The sequence below is a fragment of the Rattus rattus genome, chromosome 8 (genome assembly GCF_011064425.1).
Source record: "Rattus rattus isolate New Zealand chromosome 8, Rrattus_CSIRO_v1, whole genome shotgun sequence".
Classification (NCBI taxonomy): Eukaryota; Metazoa; Chordata; class Mammalia; order Rodentia; family Muridae; genus Rattus; species Rattus rattus.
This window is the reverse complement of record NC_046161.1, coordinates 39,849,852-39,876,667: the sequence shown is the minus strand read 5'-3', so window position 1 is coordinate 39,876,667 and position 26,816 is coordinate 39,849,852. Positions and strand designations below refer to the sequence as shown.

General features: G+C 50.7%; 1 protein-coding gene across 2 annotated transcripts; it reads right to left on the bottom strand.

Moving 5' to 3' along the window:
- Window positions 1-30: 30 nt before the first annotated feature.
- Window positions 31-26,780, bottom strand: Tmprss13 (transmembrane serine protease 13). 2 transcript variants are annotated; one of them, XM_032910012.1, is made up of 13 exons: window positions 26,760-26,780; window positions 17,155-17,584; window positions 16,126-16,230; window positions 13,501-13,623; window positions 12,301-12,430; window positions 9,850-9,942; window positions 8,925-8,968; window positions 7,759-7,921; window positions 6,789-6,961; window positions 3,105-3,203; window positions 1,057-1,199; window positions 749-901; window positions 31-112 (listed from the first exon to the last, which is right to left on the bottom strand). In XM_032910012.1, exons 1-13 carry the CDS (start codon window positions 26,778-26,780, stop codon window positions 86-88), a joined length of 1,704 nt encoding a protein of 567 aa, XP_032765903.1. In that variant the 3' UTR covers window positions 31-85. The 2 variants fall into 2 exon arrangements, with proteins under 2 accessions (XP_032765903.1, XP_032765904.1); XM_032910013.1 differs by lacking the exon at window positions 16,126-16,230.
- Window positions 26,781-26,816: the final 36 nt, after the last annotated feature.

Genomic DNA, 26,816 nt, shown 5'->3' with positions numbered 1-26,816 from the left:
TGGTGGTCACTGGTCCAGATGTTGCCAATGGCCAATCCCTTTGGCCAGGATCTTCATAGCAGTCACCAATGTGAGGAGGGCATGGCTAAGATTTCCGGAAACGTACCTCACTCTGAGGAAGAGACCAAGAAACAGGGGAAGCATGAAACACAGCAGCTCAAGGACTAGAGAGCCTAGGGCCTACCATTCAGTCCAGCCCAATGCTAGTTAGTGCATTCTCTGACAAAGAGGAAGTGTACCCTGAGGCTTATGGCAGTGTGTGTGTGTGTGTGTGTGTGTGTGTGTGTGTGTGTGTGTGTGTGTGTGTGTGTGTGGTGGGGTGTCTGATGCGGGTTTCTCTCTGAGTCCTTTATCATCTTGCCCACAGAGAGAGGGAGGGTTGACCATAGCCCTGGGCCTTACAGTTACAGACAGGAGAATGATAAGGAAGCAGGGTTGGGCTGAACTGAGGGGCAACTTCATGCCATGGAAGGTAACCTCTAGCACACTCTAGTGGCCAATGTAGATACCTTTGGGTATCACTGGGAGAGAATTATGTTGGTGTTGACCTCATACCAAAGTTCACCCTTTCACAATGCTACGGGCTCTGTTCCAAGGGAGGAGAAGGAGGGAAAACTGACATCTTGGGCTGGTCCCATGCCTGACATCTAGTCCTGTCTTGGAATCCTCAAATGTGCATGGCTCAGATGGCCTCTGACTGAACCCCCTCCGCCCTCCCCCAGGCTCCATCCCTGAGCTGAACACTCACCTCCATCTTTCTATAGATCCAGGGAAGTACTTCTGTCACTTTGGTGTACACCCCAGGCTTGTTTTTCTGGCCACAGCCTGTGCCCCAGCTGGTGACTCCTGCCAGGTACCAGCGGTTGTTTTGCTCACAGACGAGGGGTCCTCCACTGTCTCCCTGCAAGGAATAGCCAGAGGGTGTCAGTCTGGTGCAAAGGGAGGGGGTCTAAATCAGGAAAGGGTGTCTCTGAGATCCCCATATCAATCCTAGCACTCCAGCCCTCTCCCACCTCCAGGTTCATGAGACCTGAGCCTCACCCACAAGGACCTCACCTGGCAGGAGTCCCTGCCTCCTCGAAGGTCCCCCGCACACATCATCCTTGGGGTAAGGTAACTGTCATAGACCAAGTAGTCATTGCACTTCTTGAAGTCGATGAGGTTGACCTGAACCTCTCGGAGGAAGGGAGATGTCTTCTCTTCAGTGAGGAGAATTTGGGGAGAAAGGATAGGAAGCCAATGAGACCGTGAAAAGCTTCATAGCCATCAGCTGCACCCTCAGGACCCAGACCCTAGCCTCCTGGGAGTAGAGGGCACTACATCCATGTCCTAAACACCCTTCCATGGTAGGACGCACACCCTCATACCAGACACGACTCACTGGCCATCACACAGACACTCACAACCCTCTAAGCTACCTGACTATGGTGGTTTGTGTGAATTGTCAACTTGACAGGACCAATAGTCACCTGGGAAGGAAGCCTCAGGAAATGCCTGTGCGAGATTTTCTTGGTTAGGTAAACTGAGGTAGGAAGACCTATCCTAAATATGGGCTGTGCCACTTCCTGGGCTACGTCCTAGACTGAACATAAAAAGGAGAGGAAGCTGGGTAGCAGTACTTTACTCTGCTCCTGACTGCCACGCCACTGCTGCTGTGACATCCAGCCATGAGGGACCATGTCCTGTGAGCTAGTAAGGCCTTCTTCCTTAAGCTACTCTGTCAGGTATTTTGTGGCAGCAATGCGCACAGCGACTAACACACAGACTTCGCACACTCATCTGCATTCCAAGCGCCATCTCTTTGTGCCATTTGTTTTCAGATCCCTAAAGATTTTAGGGTATGCCTTGATCTCCCATTTCTATGTATAGAAACATAGGACTGAAGAAACTGTTTACCGGCCTCTGCTCTCTAATCGGTGAAACAGGTAAGGTCGGGAGGCTGTGTCCAGGTCAGTCAGCTTTCTACCACAGGAAGCCAAGGAATAGAGACTGCTGGAATAGGCCTGAGTGTAACAACCAGGCTAGCCAGACCAGTGTCCCTCTGAGAGACACAGATGTTATCTATAGCTGAGGACATCTTGCCTCAGGACAGGTGAAAACAGTGTCCCAGCCAGGCCTCATGGTGCCGCCTGTAATCTCAGCTGCCCTGGAGGCTAAGGCAGAAGGATCAGATCAGAAGCAAGCCAAGGCTGTAAAATGAGTTTAATGTCAGTCAGGGTAACCTACCGAGACCTTGTCTCAAAATAAAATGTAAAGAAACACCTGGACATGAGCCAGAGGCTGAGTTGAGGACCCAGTATGTAAGAAAGTCCTTATGTAACCCACAAACATGCTCTCTCCCAGTCAGTCCAGGGCCCCACCGCTCCTCTTCCGTTTTAGTCTTAGATTCCGATTTAGTTTTAGAAGAGATTAAGCTTTCCAGACACTGCTTCTCAGTAGTATCCAACATAGAGAGAAGTAATGCATCCTTGCCCTCTCCCCAAACTACCCTCAGCCTATGATAAGCCTTTTCTAATGGTCTCTTTAATGATATTTATTTATTTCATTTTATGTGCACGTACTCTTTGTCTCTGTCTATGTACCCTGTGCCCCTGGAGGCCCAGAGAGGGCCTTGGTTGCTCTGGAACTGGGGTTACAGGAAGGAGTGAGCCACTATGTGGGTGCTGAGAACTAAGCCTAGATCCTCTGGAAGAGTAGCATGGGCCCCTAAGAAACTGAGCCACTTCTCCAGTTTCTCTGATAACCTCTTCATGAAATGCGTGTTTCCTCTCACTGTCATGAGCAGTAAATCCACCTAAACAGCTGTGGGGGTTCCTGGCAGTCTTGCCTAGGTGTTACCATGTGGACTGTGCTGAAACGAACATAGGTGTCCATGTTCCTGTATTAACTATGAATCTATAACCCAAACTTTCACCCAGATAAGCCTTCATGTGCGTACCCACACCTACACACACACACACACACACACACACACACACACACACACACACACACACACACACACACACATGCACATGCACACACGGAGAGAGAGAGAGAGAGAGAGAGAGAGAGAGAGAGAGAGAGAGAGAGAGAGAGAGAGAGCTTTCATTTCGGCCTCTCACCATCTGTTTCCTTGGTTTTGCCAAAGCCAGTGATCCAGCAGGTCTCATTGAGGCCGAAGGTCTGTCCATGCAAAGGGAGGCAGGCAGGGTGGATGTGAGCTGCAACAAGACATTGAGGTGTCAGAGAAGCAAGGCTGGGGTTTAGGGTAGAGGGACATGGATGGGGCAGAGCATCTATCTACATCCTTGCTCTCTCAGCAGCTCTGAGTCCACCAAAGCTTTGGAACCACCGGATATGCAAGTCAGTCATTTCATCTGAACCTTGGCAGCCATCAGTGTGGGTTGACAGCACCCAGGAAGCCATTCTCCTTCCAGGGCTATTGCATACACAGACAGACAGCTTCAGGAGATTGTTTGAGCCAAGCTGACACAAAGTAGAGGAAAGTGTCTCCATCAAGAGCAGCTCTCCTGGCTAAGACTCTTCTAGACCTTTCCCTCAAAGCATGGACAATGGAGGATAAGTTTCAGATGTTAGGGCCATATTGGATGTCACCTGATCCAGGCATGCACCTATTGGATGGCCACCACTGGGGACTCTCTGTCTAAACATTCATCTGACATGGAGAGAAGGTAGGAAGGTAGGAAGAGTACATACCTTAAAGACTGAGACCACAAACCCCGGCTAACTAACTCTCACGTGGGCTTTATCTATCGAGTGTTTCTGTGTATCCCTTCTTAAGCTCCCCTGGCATGGGATCCCCTTGGATGCTCTCAAGTCTGAGTTACAAGAGGAGAACATTCACTGGTAGAATTTTGTGGTATCCTCGGTCATTTGTTACATCCATTACGGCATTCTACACCCACTTCTCGGCCTGACCCGAACTCAAGGATCAGTGAACATTTGAGGGTGGAGGGGGGACCAAGGAGAAAGGGAAGAATTCAGGTAGTGATTGTTAGTTTCAAATGTCAACTCGCCATAACCTGGCATCTCTTGGGAAGAGAATCTCAACTGAGGAATTATCTAGATCAGGTTGACCTGTGAGCATGCGTGCCTGTGTGTGTGTGTGTGTGTGTGTGTGTGTGTGTGTGTGTGTGTGTGTGTGTGTGTGAGTGAGAGAGAGAGAGAGAGAGAGAGAGAGAGAGAGAGAGAGAGAGCATATGTGTTTACCTTGACTGCTAATTGATGGAGACAACCCAGTCCATCGTGATTGGCACCATTTCATAGGCTGGTTTAAGTTTAAGAAAATCCTGCCCTGATTTGTAAACCAAAAATCTGAGCTTATGGCCTGACCCTAGGGCTACAGAAATCCAAACCGTAGTTCTTAGATGAAAGATTTGCTTCATGCATCGGGACACATCCACACCAGGAGAGGAACTGAGTAACTCAGATGTTTTAACCAAGTGTTTTTAGAGTTAGTTGTACAAGGTTGAGAAGGCCTGCTCAGATTCATGGTTTGTTTGTGTGAGTTGCAGGGGAAAGGGGGGGGAAAGGTTGGTTGGTCCCCCTCCCCCCATCCCCCACCAAAGCTGAGCCTGGGTGTGGCCATAGAGAAGCAGTTCAAAGACATCTTTACTTCAGAGCTCTGCCCAGGGCTTTTCCTCCTCACCTGGCTCTGATGGATGACAAACATTGCTTCCCTAACGGACACGTCTGGACCAATCAGAGCTCTCCAAGGATTCTGGTAAGCCTGGTCCTCCAAAGGAGAAAAAGTGTGTGCTTCACTTTTTCTTATGGTAGACAGCCCTGGCCCTATTCTTCAGGCTCTCTTCTAAGTCTCTTTAACCTGTCCTTACGAGTCCCTTTAAAGATTTTAATCTTCAATTACACATATATGTGTGTCTGTGTATGGCTATGTACACAAGAGTACAGGTGCCTATGGGGACCAAAAGAGACTGCGAGTTCCCATGGAGCTGAGTGAAAGGTAGTGTGCACTGCTGGACTTGGTGCTGGAGACTTGGGTCCTCAGATAGAGCAACATGTGCCCTTAGCCACTGAGTCATTTGCCCAGCCCCATCAGTTCTTTCAGATGTCACCTTAGCTATCCTCTGCACTGCCCACTGGCCTACCATGTCTGACTGCCTTGTCAACTCCTTCTGATCCCCTAACATGACATCATCAGCCCCTTCTGGAGGTCTTGGTGCTCACTTCCCATTTTCTTCTACTTGGCATTGTCTGCGTAGTAGACGACACACAGTAAGAAGTAATCAAATGAGCTAATGAATGAATGAGTGGATGAATGAAACCTTCTCTGACATTCAGTGTCCCCAGTGATCCGAGCACCTCTGTGATCTTCCTGTCACATAGCCTCATTTGGACCTTTTGCTCCCCCATTGGAGACTCAAACCTGTGGCCAACTCATGTTCTTCACTGCAGTGTATGCCATTAGCTTGCCCAAGGGAGAACCTTGCTTCGGAGTGAGACCAATCAAATATCTAGGAGCCTATCACTCAATGCCTCAGTTAACGTGTCTTTCTAAAACTATACTTCTCCATACGTTAAATGGAGATCATAGGCTCTGCTCTTCTGGGGCTGTTTGGGCTGTTTATAATTTAGATATAAAATGACCCACACAAACCTACGTGTTTGAACACTTGGTCCCGGCTTGCTGGCACCGCTGTGAGAAGTAGTGGACCCTTTAGGAGGTGGTCTTCACTGGAGGAAGTAGGTTTAAGGGGGTGGACCTCAAGGTTTATTGCTCATCCCCACTTCTTCCTGATCTCATTGGATATGAGAAAGCAGCTACACACTCCTGCTGCCATGAAACTACCTGCCATGTGCTTCACTGTGATAGGCTGTACCCTTCAAGCTAAGAACCAAAATAAAGCCTTCTGACCTTAAGTTGCTTTTATTAGGTGTTCTGTCACTACAGGGGCACTGTCTGGCAGCTCTCAAGTGCATAGTTACTAACAAATCAGTCAATTCAATCTAGTTATATTTATTAAGACCAGTATACAAGCCCTAGCTAGCCTTGAGGCCAATTTGGAATAGGAGATGTGTCATTTGGGCATGTATATTTCAAATCTTGGACCTAACTTTCCCCAGTTAGTGTTTTCTTTGTGTGTGTGTGTGTGTGTGTGTGTGTGTGTGTGTGTGTGTACACATGCACATACAATCACATAGACACTCATGTACAGACATGCACATATGGACATGTGTGAGTGCTGCCACCCATGCAAGTGTATAGAGGTCAAAGATTCTTGTCAAGATGTTGTGATAGTTGGTATATGCTCAGCCCAAGGAGTGGCACTATTAGAAGGTGTGGCCCTGTTGGAGTAGGGGTGGCCCTGTTCGAGTAGGTGTGTTCTGCTAGCAGCTTTCAGATGAAGATCGAGAATTCTCAGCTCCTCCTGCACCACGCCTGCCTGGACACTACCATGTTCCTGCCTTGATGATAATGGACTGAACCTCTGAACCTGTAAGCCAGCCCCAATTAAATGTTGTCCTTATAAGAGTTGCCTTGGCCACCATGTCTGTTCACAATAGTAAAGCCCTAAGACTGAAGTCTTTCCTCAACCTCTTCTATACCTTGTGTTTTAGAGGCACGGAGCTAGAAGCTTTGGTTGGCCATCAAACCCCTGGCACCCTCTCTTCTCTGCTCCCCAGTGCTGGCACTACAGACACATGCTAGCGTGCCCTTTTCTTTCCTTGGGCGCTGGGATCTGAACTCAAGTCCTCATTCTTGTTCAGCCAGCACTTTCCCCCCCCTGAGTCATCTCCTGAAGCAGAGACACACATTCGCTCACCTGACAGGGTCAAGGGCTTGGACAGCCTCACGAGGGCAATGTCATAGTCATCCTGTTCATCGGTGTAGTTGCCGTTGATGATGATCTGGGAGATAGAGGCAGCCTCAGGCAGCTGGTGCAAGTTGCTGGTGCCTGCGTACACCTTCCACCCCTCCAGAATCTTCTCCCGGGTCCTACAAGAGCCACAGGGTGTGAGTGCCATCCAGTTCTATACCTGGCAGAACTCACTGACTGTATCTGCTACCCACTGGGGGTGGGAGGCACAGCAGGAGCACCAGCCTAGAGACAGGAGGATGGATAAAATGACCTCTGGAGGAGTTCTTTATCTTATGAAGCCCAAAACCATCCTTCCATCTCCTCAAAATCGTTCTAAACTGGCCTTCACCTTAGAGTGTGAAAAGCAATGGAATAAACAATTTCTGTGCGTGGAGATTCACCCTGTTATCTCATCTGCATGCCACTAAGGATGGAGACTTGGCAGTGGGACAGATGCCATCTGCCACAGAGGTTTAGACAGGACAAGATAATGCAGATGCTTTCTTCAGGGAGCTGGTGCCCACAAGGCCTGTGCTATGGGTCCCCAAAGGCTGCTAGGAACTCTCAGGAATCACCTGTACCACCCTCCTGCTGTCCCTGCCCCTCAGGTCTTGAGACAGCATCCCAGAGTGTCAGACTCTTCTGCTGTTCGCTCTGCAACTGCAGCCTCGGTTGTGGGAGGTGGCAATGAGCCTGGTGCTTCATTCCGTCTGCTCTCCAGGGAAAGGGTGCAAAGGCCTTGAAGCCTGCTTCCCGTTTTCACCTTTGGCTCAAGCTCAAACCAAACCCTCATTCACACTTAGTCTTTTGAGCAGTAGCCGGGTTGTCCTTCCCTGGGGAACTCAGCTTAGTTATAGACGAGAGTGTCTATAAGCCCTTCCTAGTGGCTCCAAGTCCCCAACAGCATCTTATCAAGGACCCCTCAAGCACTTACACAAAGAAACAGTGGGCAGCGGTGAGCACCCACTGGGCGTCAATGAGCGTGCCCCCACAGATGTGGGTGGTGCCGAAGTGCAGGCTAACTTGCCAGGGCCACTTGCTCTCCGAGGTCAGAGCCCCTCCCACGATCCGCCCGGTCATAGCTCTCAGACCACAGTCTGGGGGAGAAATGGAGAGGACAAAACGTGACAAATGCTTCTTTTAGAGCCTCTCGGGCTCTTCTCAAGCTCCAGGCAGGCAACTCATGGTCACTCTTTGTCCAAAGAGTCTAATGTGCCACACCTATTCCCTGTCCAAGCAGAAATAGTACAAGGTGGTCTTAGCCTTCTGGAGTTATCTAATTGGAAGTCTGACTCCAGGCAGCTTCCGCCATGTTCCCATTCATCCGTGCGTTCTTCCACTAATCCGGCAATCGCTTACTTCATGCTCAGTGCTTCAGCATTGATCTGGCTTGGTTATGAGGGTGAGTACCAGGCCTGTCATCAATGGAGGACTCAGAAAAGCAAAAGATGCTATCACAACCCTGAGGGTGAGTACTAGCATGGCAGGCTCTCATTTCAAAATGAAGGAGAAAAAAATATATATTTCCTATGATGCACAGCTGGGCTTGCATAGGGAGCAAGTCTGGAGTGAGTCAAGTCTGGGACAGGGAGGGGCAGCCTGCTGAGTGTGCTCCAATACCGGGCTTTTCCACTTGCAGAGAAAGAGAGAGCAGCACACGATCTGAGCAGTGGGCACTGAGGCCACAACAGCGGGCCAGCCTGTGTCCTGTCTTCACCACCAAGAACACAGACCTTGTGGGCTCACTCACAGCTAGCGCTTAGGGGTCAACTCCAAGGTCAGATATCAGCTCCCCACCTGCCAGGGTCCTGATCTTAGGCAAGGAACAGTGACTAGTAAAGGCCATTGCCTTGCAGGGCTCTCAGAGTCAGTAACTCCATCCCTGTCTGTACAGACGCAGACGAGGTGCCCTCCATGGACAAGCACTCAAATGGATGTTGACAGAAACTATCAGCTCGCCCACACCTGCTGTCCTCCCTCAGTTCTCAGCCCCTGTCAAAAGTCTAGGAGACTCATATGACTCCCTGGGAGTGACAGGTAGCAGGACTGAGCTCCCTAGAGAGCACCTCATCCCACCCCCTAAAAGAGCAGCTTACTTACGGGCACACTGGAGGGAGACGTATCGCCGGGAAGGACATTCCGACCTGCAGTGTGAGGCACAAAGGGTGAGAAAGGACAGCAGCTGCCTCCTTTTCCTGACTGGTACCTGCTCAGGCCCTGTCCCATTTCCACCTTTAACAATAGCAGAGAGCCCTCTCCCAGTAGGACAGTCTTCCTTACAGGGCTTTCTCCAGGAAGGTGGATGCTAGCAAACTATCCCCCTCACATTCCCCGTCTCCTCCCAGTTTTGATATGGTGAACCATGCACACCCACGAGTTCCCTGTTCTTGGAACCCAGGAAAGCCTTCATGGGTCCAGCTCTTCCCATCGTCACGAGCCTCTTCCACAACCTCATGCTCCTCATTGTAGCATGCAGAGGGCTGGGACCAAGGCAGGTGCCGAGGGATCAGCTCTTAACTGGAGGCTTGCTTTGTCTCTCACCCTCACGTTAGTAAAGCAAGGCTGGAAGACTGTCTTCCACCTTCAGGGGGAGCTGGGACAGAGAGACACTGCAGTGCAAAGATGGCAGGAAGGACTGGGGCTTCCTCAGATGGACCTCCTGGGCCCTCACCACTAGTACCTGTCAGTCCCCTGCTCCGGTCCCTAGTGATGCATCTTCCTGCTCTAAGTCCATCAGGCGGAGCCTGTTAATCCAAACACCCAGCTCTCAGGAAGCCCAAGATGTCTTAGTTGCATTTAGAGACTAGGAGGCAGGATCACCTCTATCCAACTTTGGGGTGATCGCTGCACCAGATCTCAGACAAGAGCTTTTAACCCCAAGGCACCCATAGTGCTGCTGGCACTGCACGGGAGCCTTGGAGTCTGGGTCCCAGGGAAGCATGAGAGAGCGACTCCCCGACTCTAAGCACCGTCTACTGGTCCCTCAGTCCTGTTTGCACATGACAGTTGGGTTGTTCCACTGCACCTGGTGAGGCTTTCCTGGATGGTGGAGTTGTATTCGGAGAGTAAGAAGCTGCTGGTGACGTCCCTATGGGCCACCTCAGTTGTTCGGTAGGCACTGCAGGAAAGAGGGAAGAATGAATAGCTTGCGGGCAGTTAGACCCCAAGTCCTCCAGTGGCATTAGAGCCACACAGCTCTTCAGACAGGCAGACTAGAATGACCTGTGTGGCAGCCACTCCTGCACAGCTTTCAAAGTCCAGCTTCAACTCATGTTCTGCTCCTGCCCCTCCCAGCTCTACAACTGGCCCACTAGCTCTCCAGTATGGTGTTGGTCTGGCCACATCACCAGTACCTGGTAAGAAAGGCACATTCCTGGCCCCACCTCAGACTTACAGAAACAGCTCTGAGAGGTGCCCAGCCTGTTTTAATAGCCCCAGGCAGTTCTGATGCATCGTTGACTTTGAGAGCACCCATCTAGCCCTTTATATCTAGACTGGCTGGTTTTGATGTCAATTTGACACCGGCGAGAGCCAACTGGAAAAAACTCTGAATTGAGAAAAATGCCCCCATAGGATTGGCCTATAGGTAGGTCTGTAGGATATTTTCTTCCTTAATGATCTGGGAGAGCCAGGCTCACTGCGCGAGTGGTGCTGCCCTGGGCAGGTTATAGAAAAAAGCAAGCTGATGAACAGTATCCTTCTATGCCTCTGCCTTCAGTTCCAGCCTCTGCGTTCCTGCCCTGGTTTTCTTCAGTGATAGAGCAAGACCTGAGAGTGTAGGCTAGAAGAGACTCCTCCTCCCCCAAATGATTTTTGTTCACAGTGTTTCATCACCATAACAGGAACAGCAACTAAGACACTCTCCAAACTGTGACCCACAGTCCAGTGGCAGCACCGCCCCAAGACCTGCTGAGCACCAAGGGGCATGCTCCAGGTCCCCCCAAGAGTGAGCTGGTATATATGACGGGTGACTCTCAGAGGAGCACCCCTCTGGATCCCCTTGGGCATTTTGCTAAATAAATTCTTAGTCCTAATCCTAGAGATTTGGTTTGTGAGGGACATTTTCACAAGCACCCCAGTGATTTCGGTATGTCCTACTCTCTGCCTGGAACTTGTGTACATTTCTAGAGCATTCTATGTCCTTCTGGGAACTGGGCCTCTGAATATGCAGTCCCTCTAAGCAAGCATGAGTTAGGAATCTTCTCCATGGTGTCCCAACAGAGCCTCACTCATGCCCTAGGTGTGGGATTGTGGGGATAAGCCTTTCCCACATTACACTGGAGAGTCTTGTTCTTTTCCGCCTGTGTGTCACGTGGTCTCCTAGAAGTTCTAAAGAGGGATCCTCCCTGCAGAAATGGCATTCAAAGAGAATGCTGAGGGGGTCTCAGATCACCTGGTGGCTCTGAGGCAAAGCCCCTCAACCTCCATGCTGCTCGGCCCCAACCTCCCCACTCCATCCCCAACCTCCTACCCCCTTCTGCAGTCTGGATCAGTCAGCCTCTCCTTTACCTACCAGGGGCTGCGGTGGCAGCAGAGAACTCGCTCTAAGTCCTAGCTCTAACCCTATCATTCTAGGTGTTTCTTCTAAGGGTAACCCACAACTTCACATTCATTCATTCATTTATTCATTCATCCCTAGACTGCTCAGCTTAAGAACTCAGAGAAAGGGCCGAGGTTTTATTTCAGCTTAGAAGGTGCTTGCCACAAAAGCATGAGGACCCATATAGAAAGGCAGGCATGGAGGCGTGCTCACACCCAGCACTAGGAAATAGAGACAGGCAGAGCTCGATGGCCAGCCGGACTAGCTTACCTCACAGCTTCAGGCTAATAAGAGACCCTCTTAAAAAAAATAAGGTGGCTGACTCCCGAGGAACTCCTGAGGTTGACCCTCTAGCCTCCACATGTATGCACATCCATGTGACTACACCCACAACTCAGACCAAGACAGTGAGTGGAGGGGCCTCACTGGCCTTCAGGTGGGAGGAGCTTTCAAGGTGGAAGGTTCACTCACTACCTGCTTCACTGGCCTCCTGGTGTAAAACTTCTAAAGCCAGAGAGCTTCATAGGACTTGGCCAACCCCCTGGTCCTATCTTGACTCTCATTCAGTGAGCTTCATAAGCAAGTTGTTCCACAACTGCTACCGCTCACAATCCACAGAGGACTTGGCACATCTGGACTCCTAGTGCTCACAAGGCAGTCACAATATGGTGATGCCCCCGAGGTGCCTTCACGGAATGATCCCTGGGGACCACACATTCACCGCTCCCCGACACTCAGTGGATTCCAGGCCACTGCTTATTCAATGACTCTGGGGTGTCTTGGGTTGGTAGAATCAGCAAGGGTCCTGCATGATTCCTTCTCTTCCCCTTTTTCTTCCCTCCCTCCCTCTCTCCCTTTTTCCTTCCTTCTCTTTCCCTTCCCTTCTTTTTCGAGACAGATTCTGTGTAGCTCATGCTGAACTGATTCTGTGTTTACCTGTCAAAGCCCAGCTGCTGGCAGGTCCTCTCGGAGTCGGTGTCGTTCCAACTGCTGCTGCAGACAGGAAGCCACTCACCAGAAGACCCAGAGTAGACTTTGAGGAGGGACTTGTCCCAGTCGAACCTGACTGCAGAACAGAAAAGGGCAGAGAAGGATCTCAGCACCCAGGAGGCTTCAAGTTCTTGGGAATATGTTGTGGGAGGCTCTGGGAGAAGTGTGGCAAAGCTGCCTGTACAATGATGGATGGAGGGCCGAGGCCTTCAGGAAACACAGAGCTGAAGCAGAGGGGCTATGGCTGGGGCAATTCGTCATCCAGGAGGACTCAGGAGGCCATTTGTGGGAAAGGGACAAGCATCTCACCCTCAGAAAATGATATGCTCAAAGGAGTTGCTGATAGGAGTCTAGGGGCCATGATCTGAGTATGTGCTCATAGGAAAGGCTTGGTCCCTGATAGGTACAGTCACGGGCAAGGGCATGCATTATCAATGGAGAGGTAAAAGGATGGACAGCCACATCCCTCAGCAAGGGCATTGAAACCACACAAGCACAACTGCAGAGGACTGCAACTCAACCGGTCTCTGTGATCATCTAGGACATTAAGAAACCATAGGATTCACAAGGCAGGGGTCACCACCTGCTGAACAAGGAGGAGTAGGGTTCCAGTGCACCCTCAGCCCGTCTGTCTCCAGTCAGATTTTCTATAAGAGTCACCAATCTAGCCCAGAAGTCAGAAGCCCTAAGAAGCGGGTGATTTATCCATGTAACATGACACCCCGAATAGTTCCAAATCTTTGTCTGCTGTGACTCAAACCAAGATCTTCTGATTTTCTACCCATTGCCTCTGTCTGAGCCATTGCATTCTGCAGTATTGTGTGTAGTTGCCAGAGTCCACATGTGTGGACACACATGCATGTGCACACACACACATACACACAACACATGCACACATGTTCACATGCACACACATGCACACACATATACACACATACATACACACATGCACATACACGTACACGTGCACACACAACCCATGCACATGCGTTCACACGCACACACATATACACGCATACATACACATGCACACACACGCATATGCACACGCACACATACATACACACACATACACACTCATACATACACACATGCACACACACACGCACGCACACACATGCACTTCCCCACACCCAGCCTTCTTACCACAGCCCAGCTCATCACTCTTCATTTTGCAATCCACCACTCCATCACAGCGAACTGCATGCTTGGGGCAGCTCTCCAATGGCTCTTTGTACTTGATCCCTGTGTGGCCTCGCCAGAAGTAGACTAGAAAAACAAAACCAACAAAAACAGGCAGACAGCTGGTTATTACCGCGCCCGAGGGACAGGACACTCAGCAGCCCAAGGCCCTGGGGATGCTCAGACACCGACCTGCAATCCCTCTTGGACTCTGGGGCTCCCGTCCCCCATCTGTATGGAGAGAAAGGCTGCTCAGGAATGTTCTAGAAAGCTCCTGCAATCAGGGAAGTCCCAGACAGACTCTAACAGCTAGCTACCCAGAGAGGGAGAGAAAGAGATCAGGAGAAATAATGAGAGATGGCCATGGTCCTACTTTGGAAGCTTCCTTACCCTATATGCTAGATGGACTAGTCACCAAAGAAACCTTCTCCTCCAGTATCCCAGAGTTCCCTGTCAGAACCCCTCTGGTATCCCCCTCGTCTCTGTAATGTGTGAGAGCATATGTGTGCATGAGCACACACACACACACACACACACACACACACACACACACACACATACACACACACAGAGAGAGAGAGAGAGAGAGAGAGAGAGAGAGAGAGAGAGAGAGAGGAGAGAGAGAGGCCATCTGGTCTGTCTTCTCAATTGATACCACAATGTCAGCCTCAGCAGCTCCTAGGTTTGCATCCTCCTCCCTCACCCCTAAACATGGATAGCCCATACCCCTTGTACTTGGTCTTTCTCTGCTTCTCTTTATGCCTTTCAGTGTCTTCCCATAGAGCAAGCAACTCCAGGTGGCTGATTTCCAAATGTGCAAGGAAACTTTTCACACCTGATGTGGAAACCAGCTCCGTGTCTTCCTCTGCCTCTAACAAACCCGAGATGTCACTCTACTGTGTGACATCTACTCCTCCCTGTGGAGCCCCCACAAACCTATCATCAAATGCCTCACCCAACCTCCCGGCCTCTACCATCTCTTCAGCTCTGACCTCACACTGTCTTCCCAGCTCCAACATGGTCTCTGTCACTCAGGATAAGACATAGACAGTTTCTTCCCAGTCTAGACACACATCCCCTTAATCTCTCAGGCTGCACACTCTCCCCTCAGTGTCCTGCACTCGTCCTCCAATACCCTAGATGCTGAAGCTCTAGGGAGTCCTGGGTATCCTTCTTACAGTGCTTGGGATGCTGCCCATCACAGGGCCACTGTGATTGTGGGTGGAGTGATGCTGGGAGGTGAACCAGGAGACTGGGCTTGACCTACAGATCCTACTATCTCTCTGGCCTCCATGAAGGAGCTGTGGGGACTTTAGGAAAGACTACAGAGCCAGGTTGGAGCTTTAAGGTTTCTGGGTGAGCCTGCCCTTGAGTGCCTCATGTTCCCTGTATGGCTCATTCCTACTGTCCTCAGAAGCAAAGTACTCTGTTGGCAAAGGGAGGAATGGACAGAAAATCTCAGACCAAGGAAGCTGGAGGTGATCGCATGCATTGTGATAATGACCACACCACCCAGATAGGGAAACTGAGTCTCGAAATGTTAATTAACTTGCTGGAGTCAGGTAGCTCATGAGAAGCAGAGGCAGGATGCTGGAACAGGAACGTGTGACACTACAGCTACGATGTAACAGCACACAGCCTGTTCCTCTAACAGCTGTGCCACCAGAAGCTTCCATGTACCCTCCTGTCCCTCCGTTTGCCATGTCATGCTGCCTCTTCTATAGAATCCTCCTCAGCCTAAGTGGAAAGCTTTCTGGCCTCACGTAGCTAAACAGATGGGCCCCAAGCTCTCAAACGTGCATCTCCCCTCTGGCAGTCTTTCCCTCTACCCAGCGTAGGCCTTGGCCACCTGTCCCCTTCCTGCTCCCTCACATCTGACATCTAGGAGAACATAACTGCTCTCATATTTTCCAGGTCCTCATCTGAAACTGCCTGTACCCTACTCCACGCCACTGCCACTTGTTCCTGATGGTCACATAGCCTGACTTGCTTCTAGCTCTGCTTCTCAGGAGTGAGTGGCCTTCCTTTGGGCTGGCTTCTTATGCTCATCAGAGAGCCTAGAGCATGCTCTGGGGTTCTTTTTCCAAAGGACAATGTGAGGGGCCTGACTCCGGATATAGCACACCTTGTCCCTTCAACCTTCAGAGGCCTTCGCAGTATTTCACAGCGTGCTGGTTTTTGTAGGTAGGCACTTGTTTTCAGAGTGAGATTTTATGTCAAGAACTGTTCGCTTTTCCCACACAGTCCTCCTCGTCTGGGTAAAGTGGAATAAGATCTTATGAATTGTATGCTGGGTTGAATGAATAATGATGAACAGCGTCCCATTCAAAGAAACTGAATGGAGCCCAGGGTAGTTAATGCATGTTGCAGTGTATCATCAGAATCCATCTGCAGCGAAAGACCCAAACCTGGAAGCCCATGACATTCCACATGCTTATCCCCGGTCCTCTCAGAGGAGCCTGATACCCCATGACCCAAGGTCCCCGTGTGGAAGTGAGTCCCTCTGTGCCTGTGGTATGTGGCTCCGTGCCTGACGCCATTCCATTTTGCAATGACCCAAAGCCACCCCGTGCCCTCTGTTCAACTCACAGAGAAGGATGAGTGAGATCACCAGGCTGATGAGGAGGAGGACACACCCGATGAGTGGCAGCTGTCTCTGGGTTTCCTGCCAGGAGAACTTGGGGAAACTGAGACCTAAGAAGAGGGTGGTAGGGAAGAAAAACTGCTGGGGAGCAGTGTGGCATGGTGGAGAGCCCAGAAGGAAGCAAAACTGACTACCTGAGCGTCCTGCTAGGGCCCTTGTACCCCACAGGGCAGCTCCACCGCTCCCAGTATAATCCTCTTTGGATCCCCTCCCCTAGGCTCCTCTAGAGTAGGTATCACGTATGCGTTCTGCTAGTTCATCCTCACTTGCATGAGTTGAGTCTTATTAGATACCCTCTGTAGATAGGGAAACTGAGGTTCGTGGAACTAGTGATTGGCAGGACAGAGATTCAAATGCAGTGTCTCATTCTAGAATCCATCCCACCAAAGTGTCTCTCCTAAGGTCTGAGGTACATGGAAACAGTTTCCTGATGGGCAGAGCCACGCTTAGAGGCCCATCGGCCTCCTTGACTTCCTGACAGCTGAGCCTCATCCCCGACCCAAGTTTGGAGGCTGGGAGTGATCAGAGTCCCTCTCTTTCTCCAGGTATGAGCAGACACATTGACCATGGCCTTGTACTATTGGAGACCCTGGCTTTCTGAGCAGACATATAGGCTGGCCAAAGGATACAGCCCCTCCTGTGACTAAGAGCCCTTCCTCTTGATGTCAGAGCTTTACTCTGGGCAGAGCGGCTTCCACCATTCCACCTGGAGAACTCTGGAGTTCAGCAGTGAGCACTCTGCTTCCTTGCTCCTGGCTTCTGACCCTTCCTCCTTTCGCCTACGTTTTCACTGTCTTGGGTTGTCATGTCATGGTCCCTTTCCACCCTCACCTCTCCAGGTTCCCCTCGTGCCACTCTGGCTGTCTCCCATGTCATTATCCCTGGAGTACAAGGAGCAGTATGCTCACTGAGAGCTTCCCTCTGCGCAAAGACACTGCCCTGGATCTCTGCCCTCCCTGCAGCGGCCCCCTTACCTGGGCTTTCCCTGGTGGCCCTGGTGGCTGGTGCTGACCTGGCAGGAGATGCCCGGATGGGGACAGTCCCCACTGGTGTTGCTCTAACAAGGTACACTCTCGTTGGGGAGGATGTCGTGGAGGCTGACCAGGCAGATGATGATCTGCCTGACGATGACCTGGAAGGTGGTGCCCGGGCTGGAGATGCCCGGGCTGGAGATGCCCGGACTGGAGATGCCCGGACTGGAGATGCCCGTGCTGGGGAAGCCTGAGGAGGAGGTGTCCTTGCTGGGGAAGCCTGAGGAGGAGGTGTCCTTGCTGGGGAAGCCTGAGGAGGAGGTGTCCTTGCTGGGGAAGCCTGAGGAGGAGGTGTCCTTGCTGGGGAAGCCTGAGGAGGAGGTGTCCTTGCTGGGGAAGCCTGAGGAGGAGGTGTCCTTGCTGGGGAAGCATTCTGAAAATAGAATAAAGGACATTATTCCTGTGTCTGCTCCCAGTCAGCCTTTCCCAGCTGTGGGCCCTGTGAGTGGGAGAGGCTGCGGGCCAAGCGACTGGGACAGAGGAAGGCCTGTGCTTTTACTCAATACAAGTCCTGAGCAGGGCAGTTCAAGGTCCTCCTGTTGAGAACATCTGACACAACCAACACCATTGTCCCTTATGAATCGGACACTTTTTATGAATAGAGGACACTTTTAAAATCCTCTCTTCCAGGGATCGGAGCCAATAGGCTTGGTCACGGCTTCATTTTATGGGGACCTATGCATTGGATTCAAGGAAGGTTCTGACCACACTCAAAGCAGGGAGCGGAGAGTCTCCCTTGGGGAGCTTCTGGGGTCCATCAATAGAACGGAGTGGTTACACATGGGTACCCTTATCCCAGCTGGCTACACAGGGGTGCATCTTGACGTCTTTAGGGACATTCGGGCAGCTGCTTCTGCTGTCCAGCTGTTCGGACACTAAGGCCACCCTCTCACCAGTGCTGTCTTGAGAATAGATTTCCAAAACCTCTACAAGGGTGCTGGGGCCAAGGAAGGTAGAACTAGAGAAGACTTTCGTTTTTACGGGTGCTGAGAGTTGACTCCGGGCACCATGTATGGCAGGAAAATGTTCGATCGCTGTACTGTACTCCTTACCCCAACGTTGCCCCTGAGCAAGCCCCTCAGCCGAGAACGTACTTGATGGCACATAGTCAGGCAGCCCATGGCCCTGATCCTGACCTACTGATTCACTTAAGCTTTTTGTTCATCTATAAAATAGTCTGGCATTGATTAGGGAGTCCCCACCAGGCCCCAGGATATAGGAGTCATGTATTAAGTAGCAGTTTCCCCTCCCCTTGTCTTTCTGTACACAGGATCAAGAGGGCTGAGGGGTACAGATGAATGATGGGAGAAAAGAGAGAGTTGGAGAAAAGCCAGATTATGGTCCTTCTTTAGACGAATGGGCCTCAGTGACGTAAGGCCCTTCCCAGTGGCAGCCTGAGCCTTGGCTCCTGGCAGTGACCTGGCACTACAGCCCTTCTACTCATGTCCATTCACTCTGGATGTTCCCCAATACTAAGGAGGTGCCGATGATCCGATATAATGAAATACACTTTGGATTCTACAACAAACGTTTGTGTCTGTAGCCTTGTAAGGGTCTAACCTCATCCTGAGAGCTGTTTAATTCTAGAAGTTCATTTTCTTAGAGTCGGATTATGGAAGTCATGGAGTCAGGATTCCCCTCCAGGTCACTTCGCATCCCTCTTAAGGCAGAAAGAGAAGCCATTGGTGCTACATCCTGAACACAGGTGCAGGGCACTCCCTGTGCATTTGAAACATGACAAAAGAACTGGGATCTGGGGCCTTGTAAGGCAGGAGCTCCACTGGGGGCTGAAGTGGAGCCCAGGGGTTTCTAGGTGGGAACATGACTCTGTGGTACTTTTTGTTGTGAACTGTGGTTGTTGTCTCCCATTCCCACCCACGATTGCCAAGCCTTATGACCCAGAACTGCAACTGGTCAGGGTTACTATGCCTGAATTCAGCGGCGTGACATGAGGAACATGTCCTGACGCCTTTCCACGCCAGCTTTCTTATCTGCACAGTGTGGGTAACCACCCTGCTTCCTATCTCGGTAGTCATAGACGAGACATGCCAAGCGGGTGTATACAGTGAGGGCTGGAGAGACGCCGACTGTGACAGTGGGTCTGCTTGCTTCTTTAAGAACGTTTGGCTCAAAATCAATGCTGCACCCATTCCCTATTGGGTCAGCAAGAGCCCGCCAGAGCTTGTTTTACGTGTACAAACAGGGCTAATCTCATCTTCTTTCCCATACAATCGTGGATCTATGTGAACAAGCCTGGACTACACACAAGGGTCAAGCTCTGATGAATATGACAGCCAATGAAGTCTCTTTCTTGGTACCATGCCAACTTCCTAGTGACTCTTTTTAGTTGGCCTGGTTAGGTCCACTTTACAGATACTGGAACTGGGGGCTGATGAGATGGAGCAGAGGCTAACAGAGTGCTGCCATTACTAAAACCAAGAGTTCAATTCCTGAAACCCACATGGTGGAGAGAACTGATTTTTTTTGGAGGTTGTCTTCTGACATCCATATTAGTGTACACACACCCCCTCACATACACACTTAAAAATTAATAATAAAAAGGTGATTAATTTTCAAATCTCCAGGTCAAATAAGGATGAGGTCTTGGGTTATAACCAAGTCAACTTGTCACAAATGACCAGAGCAGTCTCCCTCGTGTCTCCAGGCTCCAGGCTTCATACATACTTTGTAGTCTGGTTCTGACAAGGGGCCTAGTGAGTAAACTGGTAAGAATGGCCATCCCTGTCATCTCTCTGATTGCTTGCCTGTTGAGATAGGCTCTCAGGTAGGTCAGGCTAGCCTTTAACTCTTGTTGTACTTGAACTTCGGATCTACCTGCAGGTGTGCTCCTGTGATCCTGGCACCTCAGCACATAGGGACCGGTGCTAGAAGGAAGACGGCTACGAAGGTTGGGGCAAGGTGCACAGGGGATTAGAACAAGGAGCCTTGTGAAGTCGGAGTGAGGAAGAGAGTGAGAACAGAGAACTGTCATCAGCCAGCAAGGTGGGAAAGCAGTAGAAGCCAGAATAGATAACACTGGAAAACTAGCAGTTGACCCTGAGTTGGTGGGCATTCATTTAACCCTTGACAGACTCAGCACTCGCTAGGTAGTATAGTTCCCTCAGACCTGTGCAGGAGGAGAGACCCGGAACCCCAAACACATGAATGAAAAAATGCCACTTGAAGAACATCTGTGAGTCCCAGGGGGATGTCAGAAAGGAAGAACATTCCAGATGCCAGAGGACAGCAGCCATTGAACTTTGACCCTGAATTTAGACCCTGAACTTTGACCCAGACTCCACAGGTCATTAGGCAGCACCCTGATCTTCAGAGACCATGAGAATGCAGAGCTCACGCCTCCCTCTTTATGCATTTCATGGCCAGCCACTCCACCCAGCTGGAAGAGCTTCCTGATGTCTAACCTACTACAGCTTCAACTCATTTCCTCCCCCCCCAGCCTGGGAAGGCAACTGTGGAGATGGGATGCTCCCATATGGAGACTTGACTTCACCCTGACAACAGATGGGAACCCCAGGAAGGGAGGAGACTCCTGTCTAAGTCCCTGAGAACTAAGGCAGAACCAGAGGACCAGACCGCAGGCCTCCCAACCCCAGCTTTTGTCAATGATCACAACCTCCCAAAAAGAACTCATGACCAAGTCCTCGCAGGGTCCTACCCTTCCCAAAGCCTCCTGCAGACCAGAGGCTGTTCAAGCTGCAAGGGCAGGCGTCTACGACAAAGTCAGCACCTGGATAACTTGGGCCATTTCCCACCGCTACACTTCATTCCTTCTGACCCACCCCCATGGTCTCTAGAGTAATAATTAACCATCAAACAAGCTGCACCAGTCATTCCTATGCTCCTGATGGTGCTGGAAAAGCTCCAGGTGTGTTGTTCACAGCTTGTTGGGCTTTCTAGAGGTTCTGGTGCACCATTGGAGACGAGGAGGGCAGAAAGTTGGACATGGCTGTGTGTGGCTTTCTTTCTAGTGTTAGGGTAGTGAGGCTCTCTCTGATCAGCCATAGACTAACAATCAGTGAGTTCTGGTCCAGGAGAGACCTTGTCTTAAAGCAATAAGGAGAACAGCAATAAAGGAAGACAGGACATACTGCTCTGGCCTCCACATGTTCAGATAGCCATGCACTCACATGCATGCATCATGCACATGCACGTGCGAGAATGAGCGCGTGTGCGCGCGCGCGTGCGCGCGCACACACACACACACACACACACACACACACACACACACACACACCTTTTCAAAAGTCCCATGTAGCTGAACTGGGGCTAAAGATCCCCAAAGGTCCCTTTTCTAGACCTGCACCCACTCTACTTCAGCTCCCAGGGATGGATTCTGCACCCCGAGATGAACGGGGCATTTTGTGATTTGTCTTACCTGGTGGAGGGTGGGAGTTGGTTAGTAGCCCCTGAGTGTCTGCATTGTCCTACCTGGGTTTCCTGTGACTAGCTAGCTGCTGGTGCAAGCTGAGTCCCCCATGCAGACCACAAGAGCCCTACACAAAGCTTCTCTGTTGGACTCAGAAAATGACCAATGGCCACTGCAGTGACTGCCCATCATCCTTGCCTAAGACAGGCTGCAGAAGCTCCCTCCTAGAGCTACTCGTTTTTTAAAGCCATCACCCTGGGGATACCCTCAGACAGAAGGATCTCGAAACCTCACTAATCCAAGCTTTCTTTCAGAATGAGACGGCCAAGGTCCAGAGGGCCTCTGATGTGCCCAAGATGCCACTTTGAGGCAGTGATGTGGTTTAGTCATGTTATCTCATTCTTGTGCTGTACTGTTACCTTCTTCCTACCACCTCCAGAGAGCAAGACCAGACTTAGGCTCTGGGGCATCCCTCTTTCCCAGCAACCCTGAGTTTTAAGAGCTGTCAAAGGGTTGGGGATTTAGCTCAGTGGTAGAGCGCTTGCCTAGCAAGCACAAGGCCCTGGGTTCGGTCCCCAGCTCTGAAAAAAAAAAAAAAAAGAGCTGTCAAAGGAGGAAGTGCATGGGAAGAGCACGGTCAGAGACCGGCACTCTGGGGCCCCACTGGAAGCTACTATTGTTTTGTTTGTCTTTTCTTTCTTTTTTCTTCTTTTCTCTATTTAGCTCAGGCTGGCCTGGAACTCACAATCTTCCTGTCTCTGCCTTTCAAGTGCTAGAATAATAGGTGTGCCTTACCTCGTCTAGCCTGGGAGCTCCCTTGGACAAGGTCTAGACGTTCTAATAGGGGACAGGGGCAGGTTGTGACAGGGAACTCTGGCTCCACCCCTTGAGGACCAGTCTGGCCTAGGACAAAGCCAGGTTTCACTGTACCCCTTAGGACATGGCTCTCCCCACCCTCTTTCTTTAGAGAACCCCATAGACACAAGCCCCTTCAGAATGCAGGCTGTTCTCCATTGCCTCCTCCCCAAACACAGGACTGGGTCCCCCAGGCACATGTATGCAGAGCCCAGGAACCCCAGGTCAGTCTGTGCTGCAGACCCTGTGTGAAGCACGGGGGCTTGTTAGCTCCTCATCAGTGTGAACTAGGGGACAGTCATGTCCCCACCAAGCTCTCGGCACCTTCATGCCTCAAATGAAGGGATTGAACACTGTTTGCCAGGGGTTCCCAAATGGCATAAGGTCTCACGAAGGTACCATGGAGCCCAGCCTCGGCCCTTATGCTAGAGCTTGAGCCCTTTCCCCACCTTAGATAGAAATCCACAGTTTTTTAATGTGATGGTCTCTACCCAATATTTCATTTGAATAAAAGAAGCGGCTTCTGCAAGAACTTGGGTGAGTATTTCACTTTCTTTAGCTTCAAAGGCCTCGATGCATGAAAGAGACCAGGAGGAGCTACTAGATCATCCCTTGCTTGATGGTTCATTTGTTCATTCACCAACGACTTTAAAGAACATGGTGTGTGGACTTGTGGAGATGGCTCAGTGGGTAAAAGTACTTGCCACGAAGGCATGAAGATTTGACTTCAAATCCCCAGAACCCATGTAGAGCCAAACATGGTGATGCACATCTGTTATCCCAGTGCTCCTATAATGAGATGGGGGAAGAGATGGAAACTCCTGAAAGGCATGGGCCAGCTAGCCTCAAGTATGTATGTAACAGCAAAACCAAGAGACTGTCTCAAGGAAGGGCCAACACCTAAGGTTTTTCCCTGCCTCCCACAAGCACTACACACACACACACACACACACACACACACACACACCACTCATATACCGCTACACACATAAAGATTAAAAACAAAAACCATACGCTGAGTGCTCACTAATGCTAAGCAAATGGTATTTCCTGCCTCTGTTTCCCTGCTAAGTCTGTCCTGTCTGCAAATGCAGGGGTGATGGAAGCGAAGCACCAGGGTCTAATGAGTACTCTGAGCTGTCCCCCATGGAGGAGCCTCCACCTGGGACTGCCCAGGTCTCTTGCTTGGAGGACAAGCTGGTGTTCTGTGGTGTTTCCCCACCTGTCCAGCTGCCAGGGTACAGTCCACCCCCGTTGTTGTTAGACCAGGAGGAAGCTGTGTTGCCAAAGCAAGACACTTAAGCTAAGTGGCCATTGTTACATCAGCCAGTCTTCCCACCCAGCGCTGAGCCTAGAGCCTGACATGAACTCCCACATATTCGCACTAAGTCACAGGGGACAAGGCAGAATGAGGTTCGGTGGGGTGTGCCAGGTGCATGCTGATCAGCACCGGTGACAGCATGAAACTGATGTTCCAGGTGAGGGGTGTGGTCCTACAGGACAAAGGCAAGCTGTTGGAGGTGCCTCCAGCTTGGGGCTGTGGAATGACAAGGGGTCTTGCCACTAGTCTGCCATCTTGGAAACCTGGGCGGCCTCCTGGGGAGGGTACTCATGTTGGCCCACCCTATGCCTCCCACACCCTCACATATAGCTAGGTGCATGCAGGAGCTCCCAGCATGAGCAAATCTGTTCTCCAGTGGACCGTTGCTTGATCAATGGGCTGACTTCAGTCCTCCTGGAAGGCACAGCTGTTCCCCAAGAACTGAAAAGTGTGACCCACTTGGCAAAAGCACGGGATTGTCATATTTGGCAGGAACTGTGCATATACCCGGTGACACACACTGGGATCTTTTATCTTTGGGGTCATTTGTCCAGCCCTCTACTTTGGCAGGTGGGGAGACAGAAGAGGAGCCAGTTCTAGACCCAAGATAGAGCTGGCGATTGAGAAAGCCACATGTCACAACTGTATCTGCACCTCTGGTATATATCGGAGGACATTCTAAAGGAGCCTTAACACGCAAAAGGCTTCTGAGATTCCTTGCAGCAAGTGCTCCATTTTACAGATGAAGACACTAAAGGACAGGAAGTTAAAGTGACCAGGTTCTGTCACTTTTGCCTACCATAGCAAGAGACTCTTTCTTAGGTTGTTTTCCTGTTGTGGTCTTGCTACCTAGCTCAGTCTGGCCTGGAGTTAACTGTCCATCCTCCTGCCTCAACCTCCAGCACAGCTGGGATAGACAGTAAGTACTAGTCACCTCTTCCAGCTCTGCTTTCCTTTTGAATACAGAAGAGCAGGGTGCCTTCTCCACTCTTAAAGAACCTTCTGAAGGTCCAACACGTCCTGCAGGAGCACCAACAGCTCCGGCCCATTGGCCACCTCTTACTCTCTCTTTGTAGGGAGAACAAAACCCACAAAGCATCTCTCTGCCATTGAGTTCTCACAGGGGAAGCTCAGCCCTTAACCTCCAGTGTCTTGTCTTTTTCTTTTCTTTTCCCTCCTCTTCTTCCTCCTCCTCCTATAGATACAGAGTCTCACTATATCCTAGAACTCACTTTGTAGACCAGGCTGGCTCCCAAATCACAAAGATTCACCTTTAATCTCAGCACTCAGGAGGCAGAGGCAGAGGCAGAGGCAGAGGCAGAGGCAGAGGCAGAGGCAGAGGCAGGGGCAGAGGCAGGGGCAGGGGCAGGGGCAGGGGCAGAGGCAGAGGCAGGGCAGGCAGAGGCAGAGGCAGAGGCAGAGGCAGAGGCAGAGGCAGAGGCAGAGGCAGAGGCAGGCAGATCTCTGAGTTTGGGGGCTAGCCTGGCCTACAGAGCAAGTTCCAGGACAACCACAGCTACTCAGAGGAAACACTGTCTTGAAGAAAAAAAAACAAAAAGAAAGAAGACAAACAACAACAACAACAAAAACAACAACAACAACAACAAAAGCCTGCTATAGACAAGATTGGGGGCAGCTATAGGCTCCCTGTTTTGCCCTGACTCAGTATCTAGGGGTTCCACCTGGACCCTTAAATAATGGGATGGCTCAACTCTCACTCCCAGAGAAGCTTAGCCCTACACAGTGATCACAGGGTCTACCAGCCTTTTAACACTTAACTCTTTTGCCCATGTCCTGTCCTTCCGGCCACCTTCCATACTGGTTCCTAACCCTGAGGAGAAAAGTTACCCATATGGACATCACTTCTGCAACCCCATTCCAGGGGAGAGGCAGCTCTCTGCCCATCTCCAACTTGAACTGATGCTCAGTGCCTATCCTGGGGTCTGGGGACTAGCCAGTTCCCAAGGAAGACAGCCATGGTTGTGACAGGGGTGCCCCGTGCTTCCTATGGAACACCATTCCCCCCTGTGCTTCCTTTCCTGCTTCCCGTGGAGACTTGAGCCCAAAGGACCAAAGCAGAGAGCAAAGGAGAAGAGTGGAGAGGAGTCAGGAATAGCATGGGAGATGACAGTGCCCTAGGCAGAAACACTGGGGCTCAGAATGGACCACAAACTAGGCACAGCCTCGAGCATAGGACGGGTTGAGTTTCTTCAAACCCAGGGCTCGTTGGACTTTGTAGCGTCTCAGAGTCCACTCTATTAATGGAGAACAGAAAAATGTGGAAAGAGGCAGAAAACAGGACCTAGGAGAAGTTAAGCAAAAAGACAAACTAAATAAAACTTTGCAGACACCCGATGGGTGTGCGTGACCCTTTTCTACACAGGACGGCCCCATCACTCACTATCACCTCTAAACGCAGCAGAAGACGGAAACCTGAGATATAGCAGAAGACACCATGGCTAGACATAGGGAAGCACTTCCTGTGTTCATTAAGTCCCCTAGTAAGTAACCAATGAAAATCTTAAATGTACATTAAAAAAAACAAAACAAAACAAAACAAAACACACGTTTCTGGGAAGGCTTAGGAGTCTACCTAGGAGGTAATCCTTGAAGGTGAATTAAAATACCCTTGGGTTCTCAAACTGGCAAAAATTAATCTAGATTAAATCGGATTCTCAAACAGCAAAGCTGACCAGGTAACGCCAGAGAGCTGTCTTTGCCAGGGTACAGGGCACAGAGCCCCGTCCAGGCCTTAACCACACAGCCCAGGGGTGCCTAGTAACCAGACCCCATATTTTATTGGTTTCTCCTCCTTCCTTCTAGGGACTAAGGTGAAGAGGTTGAGATCCCTTCCCAGGCAGTTTCCAGCTAGCAGAGACATTCTATTTTCCCTAAACCCAGGGCAGGTCTTGGCAGCACCCTGCCTGTTTCCAGCCTGTCCCGACTCAAGCCTGGGGACAGCCCAGGAGACATTGGCCCACTCACCCGGTGGCTGCCTCTGTCCATGGTGTAAGAGGTTACTTCTTCCAGGCTCAGCTGATG

Coding starts and splice junctions, on each gene's coding strand:
- Tmprss13 (XM_032910012.1), bottom strand. CDS start 26,780: ATGGACAGAGGCAGCCACCGG. Junction 17,585..26,759: donor TGGACAGAGGCAGCCACCGG/GTGAGTGGGCCA, acceptor TTCTATTTTCAG/AATGCTTCCCCAGCAAGGAC. Junction 6,962..7,758: donor GCTGCCCACTGTTTCTTTGT/GTAAGTGCTTGA, acceptor TGGCTCTTGTAG/GACCCGGGAGAAGATTCTGG.